This window comes from Musa acuminata, chromosome BXJ2-8 (genome assembly GCF_036884655.1).
Source record: "Musa acuminata AAA Group cultivar baxijiao chromosome BXJ2-8, Cavendish_Baxijiao_AAA, whole genome shotgun sequence".
NCBI lineage: Eukaryota > Viridiplantae > Streptophyta > Magnoliopsida > Zingiberales > Musaceae > Musa > Musa acuminata.
Genome location: NC_088345.1, coordinates 51073120 through 51097029, shown reverse-complemented (window position 1 = coordinate 51097029; position 23910 = coordinate 51073120). Strand labels below are relative to the sequence as shown.

Genomic DNA, 23910 nt, shown 5'->3' with positions numbered 1-23910 from the left:
ATATGAGGGAAAAAAAAGGGAGAGAGACCCCCAAATCTCGATCTCTTAATCTTCTCTCTTGCCCTCTCTCTTTCTCTCTCTCTCTCTCTCTCTCTCTTGTGTGGGAAGCGTCCGACCGCGAAGACAAACCTCCCACCGCCGCCCGAAATCGCCCGATATATCGCCTAATCCCGCTACCGATTCGCCTCTCCTCCGCCGCCTCCCCTAGCCCTCCTCTTCTCCCCCCCTTTCTTTTTCCCCCTTTTATTTGGTGGAAAAAGGGTGATTAAGATTAAAAAAAATCGAATAATTGGGGGTAAAAATCATCCGTTCTCTCGTTCCGTCTCTCTATCCTCAACCGGTTTCGACCGCCGCCCTCCGGCGCACGATGCTAGCCTGCGCCGCCGGCCGTCCTCTATAAATGCCCTTATCCCACCGAACCACCTCGATCTCGTGCCGTCGGGTCCCGAGGTGCGTCTCTTGAGCGCCAAATTCGTCCCCCGCCTCTTTGATTTTTATTTCTTGCCTTGGACGGGGTTTCTCGTAGGGTGCCCTTCCAATCAGGATTTGTTCGCATCGTCCATCTTGTCGCTAGGTTTTCTATGGGGTTTTGGAGATTAATTTTGGGTTTCTCTTGCCTTCGATCATCCGATCCGTTCTTTTCTTGTGTTGGATTTGGTCGTTTGGAGGTCGATCAGTGTGGAGCCATAAGTGTGGTTTTCATCGGGTTTTCTCTTATCGGATTTTTGATCGCTCCTTTCCTGATGTAATTCGAATGGTTCTGGGATTTGCTTGCAAGATTTGTTCGTTACACATAACTTCTGCTCTGCAAGCCTCCGATTTCTGGGCATCAATTCTTTTTCTTCATGACAAGAGTTGTTTTCGATGAAATGATAGCTGGTCGTCTCGGTTCGGTACCATGACTTCGTGTTTCTCTTTCTGCGTATTATATCTTGGTCTTCTCAACTGGATCTCAAGTGGCCGAGGTTGTTAAATGGCTCTTCATTATGAGCTTGCATGACCTCGAGTTCAAAATGGAGCTTTCTAGTTGTATTTTATTTATAAATTGCTATAGAAAAGAATATAGCTTTAAGCTTTCGTAGTATCAAATATGCTGAATTAAAGAAAAATCCTTCTTTTTGCTCCATATTCTTGCAGTACGTTTTTGCGTGGAAGAATCTCTATGTCAGGGTAAATGGCATTCTTCAGGAACTATAATAGCAAAATAAATTCTGGACACAACCTCGATGAGAAGGTAGAGGAGGATAGACCAGCTGAAGACTATAATTCTGTAGGGAATAGAAATGTGGATGTCAATGTCAACTATAATGACGCTGACATGACAGGAGATGCTAATCAGAATGAGGAAGAACAATTTAATACTGGCAGACTGCAAATTGACAACTCTGAAGGAGATGCAAGTGGGAAGCTTGGAAAGAGAGCAGCTCCTACCGGTGCATGGGGCTCAAAATTTTGGAAGGTCTGCCAACCAATGTCTGATTCTGGGGATGCAGAGTATGATCATAATGATTTAGGTGAGGATGCTGGAGATAATTATTCGGAAGATTCGAATGGGCAGAAAGATAGGAGACAGTCCCAAAGAGAACATGTAGAAGTACCAGCAGAGGAAATGCTCTCTGATGATTACTATGAGCAGGATGGCGAGGAACAAAGTGACTCCCTACATGGCAGCGGACCGAGCCATCTAAATGTAGCTGGTTCCAGGTTACTAACACAACCAGTTTCTGTCAGTAAGAGCATCGCAAAAGGTGCCAAAGTGGCGAGGCACGAAGAATACAATGATGATGGTGATGATGATGATGATTATGATGAAGATGATGAGGAAGAAGGTTATGTTAATGTCATCCACCACATCCTTTCAGTATCCTTTTGGCTTCTGTTTGCACAATTGAACTACTTTTTGGTGTCAGTAGTTGTAACCTTGTTACTTCTGTTTTATTTTCAGAAGACGATCCAGATGATGCTGATTTTGAGCCAGAGTCTAGTGATACAGGGAAGGGCAGAAAAAGCAAGGTTGGACTGTCATATACTGTTCTTTATATTATCATGAGAAGTATTTTCAGTCTTTGGTTGTTCAATTGGAAAAAAATTGCTTTACTTTTCTCAAAATCTGTAGATACTTTCTCACTTGAGCATTGAGTTTATGACAATATTCTGTCACCATAATAGTTTGGTGCTTCCATTTCCTCAATTTTCTCACCTTGACTTAGAATCATTGTTAGTTACATGGACAACCTTTTTAGTGATAGATGTAAGGTTGACACCATGAATGAATCAAATGAAAATATAGTTCAAATAGATGATCTGGAAGTTCTGGAAAAGTAAAACTTAACATCTTGGATCTATTGTTCATGCAAGGGGATGCTGCAAAATGTTTTTGTATAAGTCCAGAATGGGATGTTTAAAACAGAAGAGCATGTAGAGTACCATGTATTTGTCGGGTACTCCTTCGATTGGTATGAGAATTCTGTAAGATTAAAGGAGAATTTTATAAGATAATTCTAAAGCAAGACATTCTTTTGGGCATGGGATGTTGGGAGTCAGGATATATATAAGCTCATACTATATAAATTTGGGTTTGAGGTGGGTGCCTTTTCCCATGAGAGAAGATACAATAATTGATTAGTTTTATGAATAAATAGAGATTGATGAGGATAATGTGAAAAAATTGCTGAAAGTTTTGAAAGCTTGTCCAAGAAAGGGTTATATATGTACAATGACAAGGAGATGATTTTTGGACCTATGGACCTGGTGGTTGGAGCAAAGCTAAAGGCTAAAAAGGATTTAGTTTGAAATGATATGGATTAAGAAATGATACGGTCACACTTGGATGATCTAGTTGCATATGGGGATGACATGAAAAAAAATTGAAGTTTCATCAACATGTTTTTTCTTAAATTCTTTTGATTCAGATCCTTGATAAGGAACAGTTTATGCAACTTTTGGATAAGGATTTGCTTGGAGGAAGAATAGTCTTGTTGAAACTGTTTTATGTATTATTCAGTACCCACTACATGGTTGACGTGGATCATCTGGATAACTATGTCCATATCGGAGTATATAAAAATTTCTTAATCTTGTGTCTGAGGGTGGTTAAAACCAGTTAAAAAGGCAGAAAAGAATATAGAACATGCACTGGAAAAGTTGATTTCTTGTAGGTATGTTTGGGTGAGAATAGTTGCTAAAGTGTTATCAACATTTTGTTCAGTAAAGTGTAGTTGCTTTGAAATTGAGTCTAGCTAAAAAAACTCAGATTAAGAGGAGAAGGTTGTTTTATTTTAGCATTCATATATGTTAAAAGATTGGTATTGGAATTAAGATCAGATAGGGACGTTATGGTTGAGATTGACAATATCAATCTAATTAGATTAGCCAAATAGAAGTCAGACAAGATGGTGATATAGATTTTAGAACATCAAAAATAAAAACATAAAATAGTAAAACAATTACATAAAGTAAAATAACATTTAAGAAAATGAAAATATCCTATGCTGATAGATCATTTTTGCTCATTTTATAAGATGTCTTACTTTGAAAAAACATGATATTATATAATAGATAATAGTAAAAAATAGTTGAGACCAATTCATTAGAAAAGCTATGATGTACTTATTGGAAATCATTATTATCATTCAATATTACTATAAATAATTGGGGATGGTTGAGTGCATTAAGGATCCTGCTATTTTGAGTTCTGAGGATGAGGGGGATTAGTATACGACACCTTACCCTTGCAAGTAAATAGTTGCTTCCATGAAGTTATAGTAAATCAAGGAATCCAACTTTAAGTAGGCCTGGTTTCATCTGGCATACTGACATGTACTGCAATACCAATGTGTTGGAGGTGAGAGGAGGACCGAAAAAGAGGCAGCCAGTGGATGGACATGCATTAGTGGATGATGGTGGCCGGGCAACAACGAGATGGAGAGGTCTTGTGAATCATGAGCCACCCGCCACGATTGGAGCAGACCAGGTCCCCCCAAATGGGGCGGACCAAGCTCCCTGATTAAACCTTTTCATATAACTAACTCTCATATGATTGTGGATATTCAAACCTTTTCTTTTTTCTGTTGTTTTCCTTTTCTTGTAGGGTAAAGAGTCTGATTAGTTACTTGACACTAAAAATAGAGAACACCTGTTTACTGGATGGCTATAAACTATAATTTTTTGCCAGGATACTTTCTAAAATTTGATCAAGTTTTGTTGTTTAATGTAATCCAAAGAAAATTCCATGTGCTTTTTTTTATCGGATTTGCACATCTCAGTGAGTAATTTTTGATGTAACTCCATCTCCAAAACCTGCTGTTTATTAACTGAATTTAGTATGCTTTTGCTTGCTATGTGCTTACTCTTGCTGAATTGCAGGAAAAAGCATCAGACAGTGATGATTTTGAGGACGACAATGAAGATGACATTGATCTCTCTGAGGAAGATGATAATGATTATTTTGATAATCGACGAAGACGAATGCCACGTAAAGTTGGACAAAGTTTGAAACAGAAAGACACTAAACCTTCTGTAAATATACGACGAAAAAGAGGCAGAACTTTTTCAGATGAAGAATATCATTCATCAGGAAATGACTTAGAAGAAGATAGTGAAGAAGACCTCAGTCGTAAGGCAAGAAGTTCATCTCAGTCACGCAAGAGAGGTGGGGGCAACTCTACCATGACTGCAAATACCAATCTTATCAGCAGTGAACTTCGGACGTCTGGTAGGTTGGTAAAAAAGGTTTCTTATGCTGAAAGTGAAGAAAGCGAGGATATTGACGAGGAGAAATCAAACAAATTTCAAAAGGTTTGGATTTCTATGGAATTTTACTTATTAATCTTTGTTATTGTTGGCAGTTGTTTTGTTGCTATTATTGGAGTTACTTTAAGGGTGCTGCTACACCATTGAATCACAAAATTATCATTTTGGCACTCAAGTGAATTAAAAGTTCATGTGAGGCATAAAAGGGAATTGAGAACTTTAATTGTGTACATATCTTATGGAGCCAATTACCGGTTCAATGGTCATTAGTTGGCAGAAGTGACTATGGAGTTACTCCAAGAGGAGCCATTTAACTTATCACTTTGCTGTTTACTTTATGTATACTCATGTATACTTAAATACGTAAGGTTTTACGTGTGTGCACGTGTTGCTAGTGTATCAATATATATATATTTTTGCACTTGAAATCATAATAATCTTTCTTTCCTTGATCTGAAGATATATGCTTGGCAGTTACCTCACCGTAGTTCCATTTAATCACCTTTTGCTTATAGAAAACCCAGAGTGCTATCTTGATTGCACATAAACTTCTATATGAATGATCTTCTATTCTGGTTCATATTCATACTACTGATCCATTTCACTCATGTTCAAGTTTTTAACTGTAATAGTCTTATTTTTGTTAATTAGGAGGATGCTGAGGAAGATGATGGTGATTCAATTGAAAAGGTGCTTTGGCACCAGCCCAAAGGTACGGCTGAAGATGCTATGAGGGACAACAGATCAACCCAACCTGTTGTATTTAGTAGTATTTCAGACTCCGAACCTGTTTGGGATGATGTTGAGTTTTATGTAAAATGGAAAGGACAATCATATCTTCACTGTGAATGGAAATCATTTGCCGATCTCCAAAATGTAAGATGTACAATTTGGCCACATATTTGTTGGTGCAATGTGCAAATTTTCTATTTATTTATTTTTCCTTGACATTGAATATTGACTCTGTATCATGAAATCACCTGATGGTTCCGGATTTACCAGCTTAGTGGATTCAAGAAGGTACTTAACTACATAAAAAGGGCAACGGAGGAAAGACGGCACAAAAAGGCCTTGTCACGTGAGGAGGTGATAACCTGCCTCGGTATTTTCTTCTTTTAAACTTGATCAAAAACTGTGTTAATTTGATTCATTTTCTGATGGTTTTACTTGTATTTTTTTTTCTGATGTTTTTACTTGTATTTTTTGGATACAAGTTAATTAGAAATATAATTACTACTGAATTTGGTGCAACAAAACAACTGGTAAAATTGCATCTACATGGTTATGTTAACAAATTTACACTGCATAATTATTAATTTATGAGGCTGCCCTTTTATGTCCGCATGGAATATGGTTCTTGGCGAAGACAAATTAGGTAAAGTTGGTACAATTGTTTCTAATTCCGAAGGTTTTCATAGCCATATTTTGTGATAGCATTAATTCTACTCTTTGTTTCTGCTTTAGCTTTTATTGGTTACCTTCTACTTTTTGTAGTGAGTTTAGAAAACATCAGCCAGCTTTATAATGGATGCATCGGGTTGTAGTTCTTTTTCCTTATAAGAAGGATAGATGTGGGCCTATCAGAACTTTATATCATCGATGGAGTAAAATAATTGTTGTACTATCATAAGCAGTTGTAGTTTCTTTTCTCATAGCCATATCAACGTGACCTTAATATGATGGAGTGGTTAATTAAAAAAATCAGGTTCACATTTATATTCTCTTAACTGTATCATGCTTAAGACTATTGAAAAGGATGAAGCAATATTTAAAGGTTTGCTCGCTGGAGATTGGTTTGTTTACATAGTTTACAGATTATGTCTTAATCTTACATTTTTGATGAGAAATCTTGTCTTTATCCACTGTACTTGTTGTCTTCTGAATCATCTCACAAGCAACCTTTGTTTTGGAACGTCCACCTGCGTATTCAGTATGTTTCTTTTGGTATATTTATGGTGGCGACTGAAAAGTTTTATGGTGGCAATGCATAAAAATGGTGGTCTTAATTTAAAATCACAGGATCACATTTTTATCCATATTGGCCCATTCGAGCATTTAGTTCAGTTGCTGATTTGTATTATATCGTGTCATTGTCTGCACTTCTTTCTTATTAGATGGTTTGCATCATTTCCTTCTGAATTTTGTGATGAAAACAACAACTTAATTAATTTAAAAATGATATTTAATATACTCTGATGGATGCCACTTTTTAGTTTTGTATGAAACTTTGTGCCTTTTCATTATGTCTGCAATATTTTTGTATATTGGGAACAAGTGATTTAATTTTTTTTCTTTGAACAGATTGAAGTTCATGATGTTAGTAAGGAAATGGAGTTAGACCTTCTCAAGCAATACAGCCAGGTTTTATTTGCTATCATCTTTTATCTTTATAGTTCACTCTTATGTTTTTTGGTACCAATATTTCCCCCATGATGATGGTCCTTCAACTGGCTTGTGGTTGCGTGATGATCAGGTAGAAAGGATATTTGCAGATAGGATCAGTAAAATTGGTGGTGATGATGTGGTACCAGAGTATTTGGTCAAGTGGCAAGGACTTTCTTATGCTGAAGCAACTTGGTATGATTTTTCTCTTAATATAGTCGTGGACAAGAATACAGTAGATGCTCTGCACAAACATGTAAACTAAATGGACAGCAACTAGAATGAGAAGGTATCGCTGCACATATTGATATAGAGTATGCTGGATAATTGTACATGTTAACACCAACATATTACTTTAATCTGACTAAGAAAAACTTTTCTCTTTAGTGTTTTTCTTAAATGTGAAGTTGTGAACTTTAATTGGTTGTGGCATTCTTGGGTTGTTTATCAGTAGTTCGAAAACAAACCTCTGACTGATGTAGTAATACTAGTTCACTGAAAGTTGCTTTAATGATGACATCCTTCTTGAGAATGATGCCTCTTATCTTGTTGAGATTTAAGCTTCAGAGGAGGAAAACTGAAGGATTTATTTTGTTTATGAGGGATCAGTGATGATGACAATAGTGGGGCATTGATGACAAGGTCGGTGGTAATAATGGTGGCTGCGTCTGTGGTGGTTATGAGTTATGACTATTAACAAAGATGGCAGGCAATGATGACAACATGCTCAACTTATTAAAGAGAAGCTTTGTAGAACTTCGGAAAATTATTGAAGTAGTTTGTCAAAGCCTGATTAAGATTGAAAAGCTAGAAAACTAATTTTTTTGATTTAACTTAATTTTTGTTTCTTATTTGTTCAGCTTTTCATCATTCTTACAAATTTTTTTCTGGCATCTTTTGTTTTGATTTGCATACTAGTTTAAATAAATTTTTATACACCTTTAGTAGGTTTTGTCAAGCCATTCTCATTTTTTCCCTTTATTTTGTATTCTGCTAGCTAAATCTGCTGATCTTAAAAAGATCGTTATTGCTCTCTTTTCTAATGTATCTGAAACATATCTTCATATTTAGGTTTTAGCTTTGGCTAGTTAAAGGATCTTGACGTACAATCTCATACTTCTACTCACTCTCTAAATCATTCTAAAATGAAGTTGCAATAGTATAGTTACTGCTTTTGTGATCTTTCTTTGCGTTGTTTTTCACTTTTTCTACTGTTTTCAGATCTGGTACTGATTTTATCATAACTTTCTATTTTACTCTGGATCACTCCTACTTTCATGTTTCACATATACTATCATAAAATGCACCATGATTCACTTAGGCATGTCCCACACTTCATGCTTGTGCTCTACGAGATCTTAGTGTCTCAGTGCACATTGACTCTTTGATAACCTGATGATTGATATTGGACACAGTTTTGGAAATTTAGCAGCACTGCATCTTAGGAGGTTGAAACATATCATGTTCACGGGGAACTATGAGAGATGAGTACAAGTTCTGTTTTATTTCTTCCTTTAGCATGTATATCTTTGTGGATGATTATAAAGATCATTGAGAATACAGATATAATCTGTCACCAAGCATTTTGGTACAGGGGAATGCAAGTAATACCTCAAAAGCATGTTGGCAATTTGTCGGGGAATGTAATATAGATTATGAGATGGTCTTACATATTTCAATGATCTACTTGCTTAGCTTGAAAAACTATTGCTCATCGCTTATCATCTGTTTGACCATGTCACTTCGGATGGAGAAAGTTCCATATATTAGTATTGTCCTTATTGGATGCTGTTTAATAGGTTAACGCACATCCATGTTTTGTTGAGGATTCGATAGTCGATACAGTATATTACCTCTGGAAGACGATGGTTTGAGCTGATAATTAGTTGTAAAGAAGACTGTACACAGGGTTGCTTTATGTATAGTTATGGCTTTATGTCCATAAATTAAAACCTCTTTTTGCTATAAATAAGTATTTCCATGTTTTCCTTGGAATATTGTAATTTTGCATTTGTTTCAAGTTAATAATTGATTGTGGTGAAGACTGTGCACATGGTAATTTTGGTATACTGATGTTTTCATTATGCCCTAAAACTAAAAACCTTTGTTTTTTTTTTCGTAATAAAGTGAGGTATTACTTTAAAGAAAAATGTTGTTAACCTCTTCCTGCAAATGCTCGTCACATATGAATTACTGGTGCCACTATCTTACCGCAGGGAAAAGGATACTGATATTGCTTTTGCTCAGGATGCAATTGATGAATACAAGGTACAATTATATGTGAATTTGTCTAAACTCTTTAGACAGTATGTTTGATTTCTTAATGTTTATGAAACTTTACAAGCTGTTGTTTCATTGATAGATTGGCTCCATGGGTGTTTTCTCACCATTAAATTTTGTCAATTGCAGTGTCACTTGATATCCAAATTCTTTAGTTCTCTTTGGCCTTTTTTGCTCATGACACCACTGGCTAGAAATGATTTGTCACCTTACTGGTGCACTTTGGTCATGTTCAAACATTTTGAGAGTTCCCTCATTTTATCTTGAATACTTCTTTTTTCCATAAATGCAAACATCTTTAATGCTTCAACTAAAGTTTGCAATTTCGGGTGCTGGACCTGTGCCAGTCCCTGGTTGGACCTGTACGGACGCATTCTGTTTTTAGCATATCAATACACAGTTAGCCATAATATATCGTAGTAGCATTGGGGATGGAGAGCATGAAGGAAGGAGGAAGAGGAAGGCAAACAAAGAAGAAGAGGAGGAGATGTACTGGAGCTGCTGGAGTTATCAGCAGGTGGAGGGCATGTGGGTCACTGGTTAGACCTGTAAATTCCAGCTGAACCGTATTGAACTGGTCAAGATTAAAATCCTTGGCTTCAACTATTGAGACTGTACATACTAAGCATCAAGGTACGTTGCAGTAGGAGGAAAACTTGGGCAAAACAATCTCAAATGAGAGGGTTGATAACATGTTTTGCAATACTGTACCATACCGCTTGGTATGGACGGTCCGTACCAGTCCGATTGAGGACTGATATAGATGATACATCAGTACATCTTAGTGTATTGTGTGTCGGTATGCTCGGTATAGCTCGGTACTTATCGTACCGATAGCTGATCGGTATACCGGTACGATATGGTATTCAGAACCTTGGTTGATAGTATTGATACTAATTCCCAAAAGCTGGGTTATATATCAAGACTTAGTCATTCTTTACTGGCTAAGACTATCATCAATTTTTTTGAACTCATAGAAACTAGTGTCTTGTTTAGGCTTATACTTTAGCTCATGGAGTGAATATGATGTTCTTCTGACTGAGTTTAGAAATTTGATATTGTGTGTTGCTGAAGCAGATGATATAACAGACTGCAGAAAAGATGTAGCGGAGGGTTGAATTTTGGGTCTATATTGGGTTTTAGCTGCCTGGCAAACCAGTATGTCAATGGGGATTTAGATTTTAACATTCTGATAGAAGAGGCTGTCTTGGAAAAAAGGAAAAGGATAACAACACGGGCAAATGAAACAAAAACATATTTGCATATCTAATACATTTTTTCATGTAACATGGTTGGTGACCTGACTGTAAAGGTTTGAACCCTAAACTAGCTTGAAACTCCTTTGTATTGTTAGGGGCCTGGTCTGTTAGTTGAAAAATTATTGGAATTATTCAAAGCATTTAACATATGACACGAAAAGCAAAGGTCAAAAGATTGTATAAATCATTTTGTTGCAGTAGTGCTGGCTAGCTGGTCTGGTATATACTGCATGTTTTGTAAGTATATTGGGGACAATAAACTAAGTATATTGGAGACAGTAAACGCATATGGATTTTCTCTTGCAAGCAAGCAAAGGGCGGTTTCTGTGTTTGGGTAATTTAGTGCAATTCTTTTTTCATGTTTTTTTTGATACATGAACAAAACTTCAATAGCAGTGTTATTTTGAAGTCTTCTAGTTTGAATTAAATTATTATTTCCTCTTCTAGTTTCTGCTCATTATTTGTTTTGAAAGCAAATAACAGCTTTAGTTCTTCTGTTTCAGCATAGAAGAACTCCAAGGTGTTAAACATATAAGCAGAATTCATTCTGAGTCACATAATTGGGCTAATAGTTGTCTCTTTTAGATTGTATGATACTTTTCAGTTGAAAAGGAACTGAAGTGGCTAGTGTCATTTTTGGCTGTTTTTTTTTTCCTTCTTTCTGATCTCTCTCTTTTTTTTCCTCTTAGTGGCTACATAATATCAGTTTTGCCTCAAGGTTTCTTCATCGATCAATCACTAAAATATGTCTGATTCAACAATAACTTTCAGTCTGCAAATGTTCATCAATTATTATTTACATTTTTATTTGCTGTTCCTTTCTTCTGCTATTAATATTGCTTTCTTTAGCAGTCATTTTTCTTTTTCCGTATATTTTATTAGGATAATCTATGGCTTGATCTGGAACTGTTTTCATGCTTTTAATGAGAGCTAAAAGGTGACTGCAACCATAATGTATAGGTGGTATATAGATTGTAGACTCCTTATTTTGATTAGTCGGCACTATTCATATATATTGGTATGCCACAAATTACTGCCATTCATTTGTAGCTTTGTGGATGTATGTGTTTTCTTTGTTTGTTCATATACAGTTTTCCTGTATCAGGTTCGTGAAGCTGCCACAACTGTACAAGGAAAAACGGTCGATTTTCAGCGGAAGAATAGCAAAGGTTTGCTGTATTCCATGCATTCATGTCATAAACATATGTTTAACATGCTGGACTGTTAGGTGAAATTGATATGTGCTATCTTGTCTTTTTTCTTGGGTCATTCCTTTGATCTTAAAAACTTGGTTAAACATAGATGTCGAAGCATTATTAGAATGACAACATTCTAAAGTAGAACTCACAACCTGGGAACAAAATTGAAGAATTACTTATCTTTAAATATTTTACAAATATTTATATAAACAAAAATATGTTTTTATATCATCCAGAAAATTTAATTTCATAACACATGCAACTCATAATGTGCATGACAAGCTGATGTGCAAGACGTGTGAATAGATGAGTTGGGTTTTGAGTTGAAAAACAAGGTTCATCATACCGTAATGTACCGCTCGGTATGAGTGGTATGCATTGGTCCATTAGAGGACCGTTATGGGTGATATATACTGGTATGTTGGTACATCCCATCGTATCATGTGTTGGTATGACTCGGTACATACTGTATCGATGATTGGTTGGTATACTGAGACGGACTGCTAAGGAAAACCATGTTATAAAGTAAGTTGATTTTTTAGGAATTGAGATGTTCATTTTTGTTTGAAAGCACGGTTCACAATTTCGTATCAGTGACTATACCGGTCTGGCTTTGGCGGTACAGGCCCCGGTACTGGGCATACCGTCTGTTTTACAGTGGTTCTTGTACTGGTAACCGGGCAGCATTGCAATCCTTGTTTGAATGTATTGTCGGGATATTGTTATGTGTTAACTGTCTAATTCTTCATACTGTTTTTAGATTTATCTGATCAAGTTTGTATTATTGGTTTGTTTAATCAAATTGGCACTAGAAATAGATAAATGGTCTTTTTTCTTCTATTTTTGGGTTTGGTTTTAGCTAGTCTGCGAAGGCTTGATGAACAGCCTGAATGGCTGAAGGGGGGCAAACTTCGTGATTATCAGCTTGAGGGATTGAATTTCCTGGTTAACAGGTTCTCTCACTTACCTGAATCAATTCATGTTATTCAATGTCAGATAAGATGTTTAATAATGGCCTTCTTGCAACACAGTTGGAGAAATGATACAAATGTTATTTTAGCTGATGAAATGGGCCTTGGTAAAACTGTCCAGTCAGTTTCGATGTTAGGATTTCTACAGGTATGTTGCTTTAATATTCTGTCGTTTCCTTAGCAATATACTCTTCTTTTTTGGTTAAGGCATCAATTCTTTTATTCTTCATTATTGCAGAATGCTCAACAGATACAAGGGCCTTTTCTTGTTGTTGTACCTCTCTCAACACTATCAAACTGGGCACGAGAATTTAAAAAATGGCTTCCTGAAATGAATATTGTTGTGTATGTTGGAAATCGTGCTAGCAGAGAGGTAAATCATTTGTGCAATTTTTTTTTCTCAATTTTATGGCCATAATAACTGGAGGAAAATATTCTTTTGATAAAAAATGAACTTAATTTGTATTGTGAACTTTAATGTATTTTTGTTTCTTCTTCTTCTTCCTCTTTTTTTTTTTCGTTTTAGCTTTCGAGTCTTCTGCAGGTTGAATGTGTAGCAATTTCTCATGGGCATTTCTATATTAGATCATTTCTATGCTGTATCTTGTAATCCTTACCTTATAGCAATTGTGGGGGATGAAGAAAGATGAAAGGATTTGTTGGATCACTGACCAACAGAAGATGAAGATATATCCTCTCCTTATCTTCATCTGTTTCTTTTTTCCTCCTTTGCTGCCATGCAGAGGCAATCTATGCTTTCCTTTTCTTCTGTAACATGCTTGGGTTAGGATTAATTTTATTTCTAGATATCTTTGTGTTGACTATTCTTCTACTTTTTGTTCTTTTAAGTTTCTGATAGGTTCCTGGACTTCTTTGATTGCCAGAATGCGGCTGATGTGGTTGCATAGCGTCTAAGTGATGGGAATCAATTTGGCAACTTATCTGCTTTCGATAAACTCTATTTTTTCAATCAGGAGATTGAATGCATGATAATTAATGAATATGATGGTATCTAGTTAATGTAAGAAACAAGTCTTGTAAGCCATTCTGATTTTAAACATTATCTAAATTAGATTAGAAGTTGTTGCAGCATTATGAGGAACCGGATGGATCTTTCCTGTTCAAGAGAAACACGGGAAAAATTATGGCAATGACCATTATACATTTCGAGAAAAACAAGAAGCTGTGGTTGGTTTAAAGTTGGGAGGCATAGCAATCAATCCACTAAATGATATTCTCATTGAAATAGAAGAACTTGAGCCAGATATAGGATTAGATATCTATAACTTAAATTTTTTGTCAACCAGATAAAGTTTTCTGTTACATCTTGTCAAATAATTAATTAATTAATTGTAAAATATTTTTTGTATAAACCCTAGAGCTTGACCTATTTGTTAATTATTTTCTCCTTGATTTACTTTTCAGACCAGGTCGACTGTTGCTACATGATTTTTTACTTTTCTTGAAGCAGGTTTGTCAACAATTTGAGTTTTACACAAATAGAAAGAGTGGCAGAAATATCAAGTTTGACACATTGTTAACTACATATGAAGTGATATTAAAAGATAAGGTGGTATTATCTAAAATTAGATGGAACTACCTTATGGTTGACGAGGCGCACAGACTAAAAAATAGTGAAGCATCATTATACACTACTCTCCTGGTATTGCTCATATCTCACCTCTATACTTTGCTTTATAACAGATTGTTTTATGTGACTCATTTTGTGACACAGGAATTCAACACCAAAAACAAACTCCTTATTACTGGTACACCACTGCAGAACAGTGTCGAGGAATTATGGTGAATGTTAATTCTCTTGAAGTTTCTATTCATAGTATAGATTTAATTGAATTTGTTGTGTGTTTCAGATTTGTCTTGCTCAAGGTATATGAATGCCATATTTAGCTCTTAATTTGCTTCTTAGATAGAATCATATTGTGGTTTAGTTTCACAAAGGCATTGTTGCACTTTGTACATACCTTATTTAATATTATATGGAAACTACAATTCTACAACCATTATATACTCTAGTATTTGTTAAATGACTTTATCTCTTCCATGCCTTGTGAAATAGTTTGTTCAAGAACCATCATATATAAAATGTTATGAGAGAGATGAAAGTCCTGAAATTTATGGTTAATGGATTTGAGAAATATTAGTTGTTTGCTCCATTAGCTATATAGAGTTGCTTACACCATTAGCTATATAGTAAATGCAAACAATCGATATCCGGTCAATATATGAATCCATGCTTTACTCTATCGTATTCAAAAAGGTTAGCTAGAAGTTCTGTTTGTGTTATTCTTTCCTAATTTATTATCCAATTCATTTTATTTCGAAAATAAATGCATGTCGCCAAGGTAATTCCTAAGACTGATTATTTTGTTGTCAGCATCCTAAACCACAATTTGTGGCCATCATCCCTAGATCCATGTTGTAATTTTCTCAAGAATGATGTAAATGAAGTTTGGTTCTCTCCAATTCATTTGTAATGATCAGGTTCTCTAGATAAATGATCAAGCTAGAATGCTTGGTTCCTTAGATTTATATAAGAAACCAATATGTTTACCATGCTTAATCAACATGGAACTCAATGCATTCAGAAGTTTGGTTTAAGCATTTCTTTCAAGTTACAATGTTGATTTCATATTCTTGGTTGTTTTTCTCTAAATCAAGGTAAACTCAAACTTTGCCGAACATAGTGGCTACTACCTCAATTTCACTTAATAATCAAGATGTCATGATTATTACTAGGTGATGTTGGATGTAGTAGCCACTAATTAGGTGTGACTTGTATATTTATATAGTATGAGTTTTTAATTATGTATTTGTAATTCATGTATTGCATTATTAAGATCATACATTTGTAGAAGTATTTTATGCATGTATTCTTGACATATGGTTTACAAGAGGTGTGAAAAATTAAAAACATAGATTGATTCATTATTGAAAAAAAGAGGTTTACAATATCTATATCAAAGGTATCCTAGCATTGGTCAGCAGCGAGAAGGGGGGAGGAGGAGGTGAAGGAGAAGGAAAGGATTAGGAGGAATATGAGATGGAGGAAGAGAAGGTGCAGAAGTATTGAAAGTGACACGGCAGCAGGCAGCCTGAGGGAGCAAGCAGTGGTCGATGTCGGATCACAGCGAAAGCACAAGGCAGACGATAATCAGGGGAGAGAAGAGGAGCATAAGGATGGGAGAATTAGGAGAAAGAGGCATTAAAAAGTATATAGACAACCTGTCAAATAGAAAAAAAGAGATTAAATTAATTTCGAATTGGACCTTTCGTGCTCCTGAGCCAGGGTGGTCTTACTGTCCGATCAACTTAAAGTATATAGACAACCTGTCAAATTGAAAAAAATAGATTAAATTAATTTCAAATTGGACCTTTCGTGCTCCTGAGCCAGGGTGGTCTTACTGTCCGATCAACCTAGTGGTAACCATCTTATTGGATCGGACCAGGCAAGAAACCTTGGTCAGTTTGCCTGTTCAAGTCAAAATCAGAAATACTGTTGTACCTCCTGGTTTGGGATCGAAACAAGAAAATAAAAATGAAAAAGAGGGTTTATTGGATCCAAAACTGACATCTGTTGGACGGCCACCAAATATCGGCATACCAGTTCAGTCAATGATTGGTATTAGTATTGGATCAAGATTTAGTGGTTGGTTATATTATACTGATCGAACAAATACGTAATCAGGTATCGCCCAATATCTATTGATCCAATTAGTAATGGATAACTGTACACTATAGGTACCACTCAGTATTCAAATATAATCAACTTGTTTTGGTGATATTTGGTAGTGTGGGTAGGTATACCTTATAATATACTGTGCTGGTCCATTCGGAACTGAACTATGGGATTATGTATATGCGGTGAGGCAAATAGTCCCACTCAAATAATGATCTGGTTCTGGGACTGTTTGACCAAAATCAGGTAGTCTTGTACTGTCCTGTAGCAGCAGATATAACTGACTCATCACACATTATTGAATTCTTTCTCACCACCATGAAATAAGCAGTATGGAATAGTATAAAAATCAACGGCTGATTGTACTTTTTACAAAACCTTTATTGCTTGTGTCAGCATTCTCACTAATGATACCGCAAAGATATCTGTAAACAGCTTTTGTGGTTGATCTCCCGGCCCTACTAGATCACAACCAACACTATCAGAAAGTATATTGTTTGATGGATTTAACTTTTCTGTATTTGGTTTCTTAAGTAAGAATTATTTATTATCAGCTTTGTTCTTGATTGGGTACTGACTTGAAAAAAAAAGCCTTGATATTGTGTGAAAAAGGAGATGGGGAATTTATTATTTTGATTGCCTCTCTATGACATTGAATATTGGAGTGCCTGCAAGTTTATTCTGTATTCTCTACTTGAGAGCAATTTTCTTTTTCAAGGAATCACTGTTAGAGGATTATGCTTAACATGCCTCATGTGGGGTTTGATATTAAAGTTTGTGCATGTTATAGTGTACTTGTTATTTACAAGTTTATTGCTTTTAATAACCTATATTTCCACTGCTCATCTTAGTTTGTCCTTGCTGTATTGTCGACAGGTCCCTTCTGCATTTTCTTGATCCCGAAAAATTTATTAACAAGGATGATTTTGTTGAGAAATACAAAAATCTGAGCTCCTTCAATGAAATTCAGGTGCATTACATATCATCCAGCTAGCTTTTCTATTTCGACATATATTATTGGATATGATAATGCAAACTATTTTTTTTGTGCATAAAAAGTGCAAATCTTTGTGTATAGCTTGCCAATCTCCATAAGGAATTGAGGCCACACATTCTTCGAAGAATCATAAAAGATGTGGAGAAGTCCTTACCTCCAAAAATTGAACGCATTCTTAGGGTGGAAATGTCTCCTCTTCAGAAGCAGTAAGATTTCTTACCCTATGCGATTGGTCGACCATAAACTTTTTGTTTCTGAGTGAACTGGATATTATCTGCTATTACATATATTCTGACAGGTACTATAAGTGGATTTTGGAGCGTAATTTTCACAATCTAAACAAAGGAGTTCGTGGAAATCAGGTCTGCCCTTCAACCATTACTCCATGATATGCATGAGTATAGTATTTATGTCAGTTATATGTCATACTTGATGAAAATCTTGTTGTAGATCTAAGTGGATTGTATGGCACTATAACTGCTATGAATTAGTTTAATACAGTATTGTTATTCTGCCTTATTATCATTCATCTGTTTAATGTTACTAGTTGATATCAGATATTTCAATATCAGTCCATACTAATTTCAGTGACTGGTTGGACTGGCATAATACTGATAAACTGACCCATACCACCTTACACACTGGATTCAACAAGAAAAATAAATAAATAATGACCAGTGTGACCTATATGGCCTTGTACCAGTCCTTGGACAGATAACACTAAAATTTGATTCCTTTGTTAGTGTTCTTCCATATATATATATATATATATATATATATATATATATATATATATATATATATAATGTTTTGGTTTTCTATGCAATTATTTTCATGTTTGTGACCAAAACCATGCACAATAAATTGCTTATAACTAATTGTAATTTATATTTGGTGAATCTCAATGGTCCAACATGATCATATCATAACAAACATCATATGCCTGTCATTTCTTTAATTAATGATCATATCATAATTAGCATCATATAATAAGAAGTCTCTCTAATTGGTACCTAATTGGACCTAAATTCAAGTAATTAAGCTAATAAAGTTGGTTTGGATTTACCTAATTTTGTAGAAATATCTGGCTGGATCTTCAATTCCAACTTTCCCCTCAAGAAATTGGGCTTTTCCCTTCAACTATTGCTTGAATCTGGAAGAGGTTTGGATGTGATTTGGCAGAATTGGGGGGAAATTTGGTAAGAGAAAGGAATGAGAGTGAGAGAGGGTGCTGTGCTGTACTTGGAAAAGAACGGGAAAAGAGGGCTGAATGGCACAGCTTTGAAGTCACAAAGAGACCCCAATAGGTATTTTTTAGTATAATCACCCCAGGTGGGCTTACTGGATGGTAAACCCTATTTTGGCAATGAACCACCTAGTTCACTGTGGTCCGTGTGCCATTAGCCTGCCTGAATGGTGTCTATCGGGAGGTGCACACCAATCCACGTGGTATATACTATATATTACTGTAATTTAAAGATCCAATTTGAGTTTAGATATGAATAAGTTTGTAGTACTTTTCAAGAGTAGCATCTTAGTGACATGCAATTTTAAGGCCAATATAATTATGTATCATCAGCAACATGAGTCGGAAAAGCTTTTGGGCAATTGGTATGTGAGTATCATCTGTTTCTCTAAGTTCACGAATTTATTTTCTTAAGTATTTGTGAGTTTCTTTTTTCTTGTTTCAAACTATTCTGGAATCTAGGTAATAGCGAGTGTCACTGAAAGTTTGGAACTTTGTTTTCATATGGGTAAGGGTGTCTATGTGATGGCAGCATGTTTGTTGTTTATAGGAGGCTTTACAGTAGGTATGTTGATCCAAATGCATGTAAATGATTAAACGAATAAATCCATTGATTTATTTTACTTCTAAATGGGAGTAGAAAGAAATATTTAGTATGTATTATTTCTTGGACTTCTAGATGTTTCTGAGATTTCCAAGATAATGATTATTATCTTTTTGAACATTATGCAGGTTTCACTTTTAAATATTGTTGTTGAGTTGAAGAAATGCTGCAACCATCCTTTCTTGTTTGAGAGTGCTGATCATGGTTATGGTGGAGATAATGGCACTAGTGATATTAATAAAGTTGAGCGAATAGTTATGAGCAGCGGGAAATTAGTAATTCTTGACAAACTACTTATTAGGTTGAGAGAGACAAATCATCGTGTATTAATATTCTCACAGGTTTGTATTTTCTGTTCTGCCAGTACAACTTGAACTAGTGCAAAGATCAGCTATACTTTTTGCAATTTCTCTTTACATGGTCAGGCAATTTTTTGGGTGGAAAACAAGCCGTAATCCTAATTTAATTGGCCTTCTATTTGTAAGATTTGTTTCAAGTAAGTTACAGAACTTACTAGTTAGTGGGCATTAATCATTCGGAGGTATGTTACTCCTATATATAATGACTTCTGAGTGATTAAGATGAAGGTTATTTTGTGATAATGCAATGCTATTTTGTCCATGTCTCATTTTCCTTTATCATGATAAAACTGGCATCTAATTCCGAAAACAGGGTACAACTTAGATTGGGTTAGTGATGCACTGGTTCTTGGTTTGTCCAGTAGTCTATAATCTATCTAATCACGAAAATGAGGTTGATATTAGATTGGCCTAGTGACATACAAATTTGAGGATTGTTACTTCTAATTTACATGTGATGTCTTTTGTGGTATATTTAACAAAACTAAAATTCCTTGTTTCGGAATTGCTTTTACTCTGCAAATGCTTTATTTATGTGATTTCTAAGTGTTTCTTTGCTTCTTGAATCTGTGTGTTTTTGTATTAACTTGATGCAACATCATTTCTAATGCTTCATCATGTCAAGAATTTTGACACAGATTTTATAATTAAAGGCACTTGTTTCCCATTTAATTGCTTTTAGAAGGAAACAATATTTGGAATGTGCATTATGTATCTTTTGGTTGAATAGATTATTGATCTTATGAACAACCAGCAATGAAGAACTTTATGTTTCATCACCTTATTTCATTTTGACTATATCATAATTGAATATTGGGGTTTTTATTATAATCATAATATAATTGAACAATCCTATTTCCCTTTTTCCCTTGCATGTTGAAAAAAAATAATACGATACAATTGGATGTTGAGTATATTCAAGTGCTTGAGATTGGAATTTTATTTTGTTTTAAGAGAGACAATGCTGCTTTGTTCTAAACCTCTGCTGATATCGTATGTATTTGTTCCACTCTTTATAAAGTCATAGCTTCAGATGGATGTGGCATTAGAGCCATTTTTCCCATTATTCAGATGAATCTGGAGAGGTTAGACTCTGGCACCCAGCACTGGATTTAGTAGGCTCAAGATGTACACATGTTGAGGTTTTCACAAAATTTTCTAGTACAAAACCATAATAAGATTATTTTCATGTATTTTGACTTTTGATGGAGGAATGGTTATTTTTGCCTAATGTTCCATGAATGACTTCGTCAATGCACCAGATCAACTTGATTTGATACTTCTGATTGATAAAGATTGGAAGCAGGAAGGTCCTTTAAGTTAGTCAATTCTAAGAAAAAGAATTAATGAGTTAAAATTACTCATAAAGATGCGAATCAGAATATACCAAAGGGTTGAATATTTACTTTGATGAGGCAATGATGGAGATATAAAAGGTTACTTAGAGGTTCAACCATTATGATTCTGGAGGTTCGCATATATAATGACAACCTGGTATAGTGTGTGTTTTGACCAACTGTAAGTTCTCTGGGATGTGAAATGTTACTTGAGCTATTGATGCCAGATCTGCAATGGTATTTTTTTAATGCTTTTTAGAATTGCTTCTTCACCAACAGAACTATGTAAAATGCTGCTTACTGGTGTGTCATTTTGATATGCAGATGGTTAGAATGTTGGACATACTTGCCGAGTATTTATCTTTTAGGGGATTCCAATTTCAGAGGCTTGATGGTAGTACGAGAGCTGATCTTCGTCACCAGGCCATGGAACACTTCAATGCGCCTGGAAGTGATGATTTCTGTTTCCTCTTGTCAACTCGTGCTGGTGGACTAGGAATTAATCTTGCAACTGCAGATACTGTCATTATATTCGATTCGGACTGGAACCCACAAAATGATTTACAGGTCTGGATGAATGCAATCATCTTTTTTTGAACCTAAGAGTTTTAAACTTTGGTTTTTGTTGAACGTTTTCACAAATTCACTTAGCAGATTTAGCCCACAAAATTTGATGATCTTGTATTATGTGCTGGAGAAGCATATTATGTGTGTTGAATTTAATTTGATCTCTTGTTTTCTTTTTTGCATGTATAGGCAATGAGCAGAGCGCATAGGATAGGACAACAAGAAGTAGTAAATATTTATCGATTCGTTACCAGCAGAAGTGTTGAAGAGGACATATTAGAGCGTGCCAAGAAGAAGATGGTAATATGCAATTTGAAGGGATACTTTTACATTGTTTCTTTAGAAGAGTACTGAATGTGTTTCTATGATTTATAATATTGTTTCTATGATTTATAATTAACTGTCCTAATTTGTAGGTTTTGGATCACCTGGTAATCCAGAAGTTAAATGCTGAGGGCAGGCTTGAAAAGAAAGAAACAAAGAAAGGAAGCTCTATGTTTGACAAGGTCAAATTCATTTTTTAAAGCCTATGCTACAAATAATATTTCAGCCATTTTTGTCTTTGAATCTTCATATCATTTGAAATTTTTTTGCATTTTTTAATTTATCATGATAAATTCCTAGTCCATAATTCTATTGTATTTGTTCAGAATTTTTTTTGGGAATTTTCTTTTTAAAATCATTCACTCGGTAAATGCAGCGTGAACTTTCTGCAATTTTGAGGTTTGGAGCTGAGGAGTTGTTCAAGGAAGAAAAAGATGATGAAGATAACAAGCGACTGGAAACCATGGATATTGATGAAATTCTTGAAAGAGCTGAAAAGGTTGAATCCAAGGAGCCTGATGGAGAGGAAGGGAATGAATTACTAAGTGCTTTCAAGGCAAGAAGTCTATGCTAGTATCAAGCTAAAACATGATTCTGGACCTTTCTTGATCTCATTTTATGCTCTAGTTTTGCTAATTATTTCTCCTATTTTTGTTTATATGCACATACAGGTTGCCAATTTCTGCAGTGCTGAAGATGATGCAACCTTTTGGAGTCGTTTGATTCAACCAGAAGCACAAGATCAAGTTGATGTATTTACTTGCTTCAGTGCATATATGTGAATATGATGATTTGATATACACAATTTTATGTTTATGTTTTTTCTTTCTATTTTTTTAAATTTATAGTTCGTGCAGTGTCCTTATCCAGTCCTGCTACTACTATCTTACTAGAAAAGTAAGTAGCTGTATAACTGTTATGCTCAATTTCCAGGCAGCCTTGGCGCCTCGTGCTGCAAGAAACATCAAAAGCTATGCTGAGCATGAACAACCTGAGAAAAGCACAAAGAGTAAAAAGAGTGTGGTTGATTCTCGAGAAAAGACACAGAAGCGTTCCAGCAAAGCTGCAGATGCTCTGGTCCATTCTCTACCAATAATCGAGGGGGCTGCAGCTCAAGTAAGGGAATGGTCTTTTGGTGGTTTGCCGAAGAAAGATGCTTCACATTTCGTCCGAGCGGTATAGTTTTTCTTATTTGAAATTTTTTATTTCTTTGCCTAAGTCTATTGGCAAGTAGTGACATGATGACAAGTAGCACAAATTTGCTGAATTATTGTTTGTTGATGCTTTAAGCTATTGACTTTAAGGAGATGTAATCGATTTGGTTAAGTTTTTGAGGTTTAACTGTGTGATGTTACTTCTATCAACCACAGACTTGTTTCTTCATATGTTATTGTTTTTTAGATCTTCTATTATTCATTGTTTTTAATTCTTATCTTCAGGTAAAAAGATTTGGAAATCCACGTCAAATTGACCTCATTGTGGCTGAGGTTGGTGGTGTAGTTGAAGCAGCTCTTCCAGAGGCCCAGATTGAGCTATTTGATTTATTGATCGATGGTTGTAGGGAAGCAGTCAGTGGAGGAAACATAGATGCTAAGGTTCGCTCCGATGATTGATTTGTTTTTTCCAATCTGCTACAAAGTTGTATTCAGTTTTTAATTTCTGGTGGTGTCAACAGGGAACTCTCTTAGATTTTTTTGGTGTATCTGTAAAGGCCCATGAATTTTTAAATCGTGTTGAAGAGCTTCAGCTTCTAGCAAAGCGCATTGGACGATATAAAGATCCTGTTTCTCAATTCCGTCTGGTAACACAACATAAAAGTCCACAATGGTCTAAAAGCTGTGGTTGGAATTCAGGTTGACTGTTGCCTGGTTATCAATTTTGCTCTGCTATAATCAAGATTCACTACTAATGAAATCTTATCTTTCTTTTCAAAATT

General features: G+C 35.3%; 1 protein-coding gene across 1 annotated transcript in view; it reads left to right on the top strand.

The window, feature by feature from the left end:
• The first annotated feature begins 44 nt into the window (after nt 1-44).
• The window catches only part of LOC135620109 (protein CHROMATIN REMODELING 5-like), a 30740-nt gene continuing 6874 nt past the window's right edge, over nt 45-23910 (top strand). Inside the window, exons 1-27 of the mRNA XM_065122774.1 lie at nt 45-450; nt 1138-1829; nt 1946-2013; nt 4366-4797; nt 5404-5628; nt 5755-5838; nt 7054-7113; nt 7226-7329; nt 9351-9402; nt 11779-11842; nt 12732-12825; nt 12904-12991; nt 13082-13216; nt 14315-14506; nt 14579-14646; nt 17417-17510; nt 17619-17743; nt 17836-17899; nt 19516-19728; nt 21408-21650; nt 21840-21950; nt 22067-22156; nt 22351-22530; nt 22646-22726; nt 22908-23150; nt 23414-23569; nt 23650-23827. Coding sequence (XP_064978846.1) covers nt 1175-1829; nt 1946-2013; nt 4366-4797; nt 5404-5628; nt 5755-5838; nt 7054-7113; nt 7226-7329; nt 9351-9402; nt 11779-11842; nt 12732-12825; nt 12904-12991; nt 13082-13216; nt 14315-14506; nt 14579-14646; nt 17417-17510; nt 17619-17743; nt 17836-17899; nt 19516-19728; nt 21408-21650; nt 21840-21950; nt 22067-22156; nt 22351-22530; nt 22646-22726; nt 22908-23150; nt 23414-23569; nt 23650-23827 — 4099 coding nt within the window. The 5' untranslated portion in view covers nt 45-450; nt 1138-1174. The remainder of the gene's footprint in view (nt 451-1137; nt 1830-1945; nt 2014-4365; nt 4798-5403; nt 5629-5754; nt 5839-7053; nt 7114-7225; nt 7330-9350; nt 9403-11778; nt 11843-12731; nt 12826-12903; nt 12992-13081; nt 13217-14314; nt 14507-14578; nt 14647-17416; nt 17511-17618; nt 17744-17835; nt 17900-19515; nt 19729-21407; nt 21651-21839; nt 21951-22066; nt 22157-22350; nt 22531-22645; nt 22727-22907; nt 23151-23413; nt 23570-23649; nt 23828-23910) is intronic.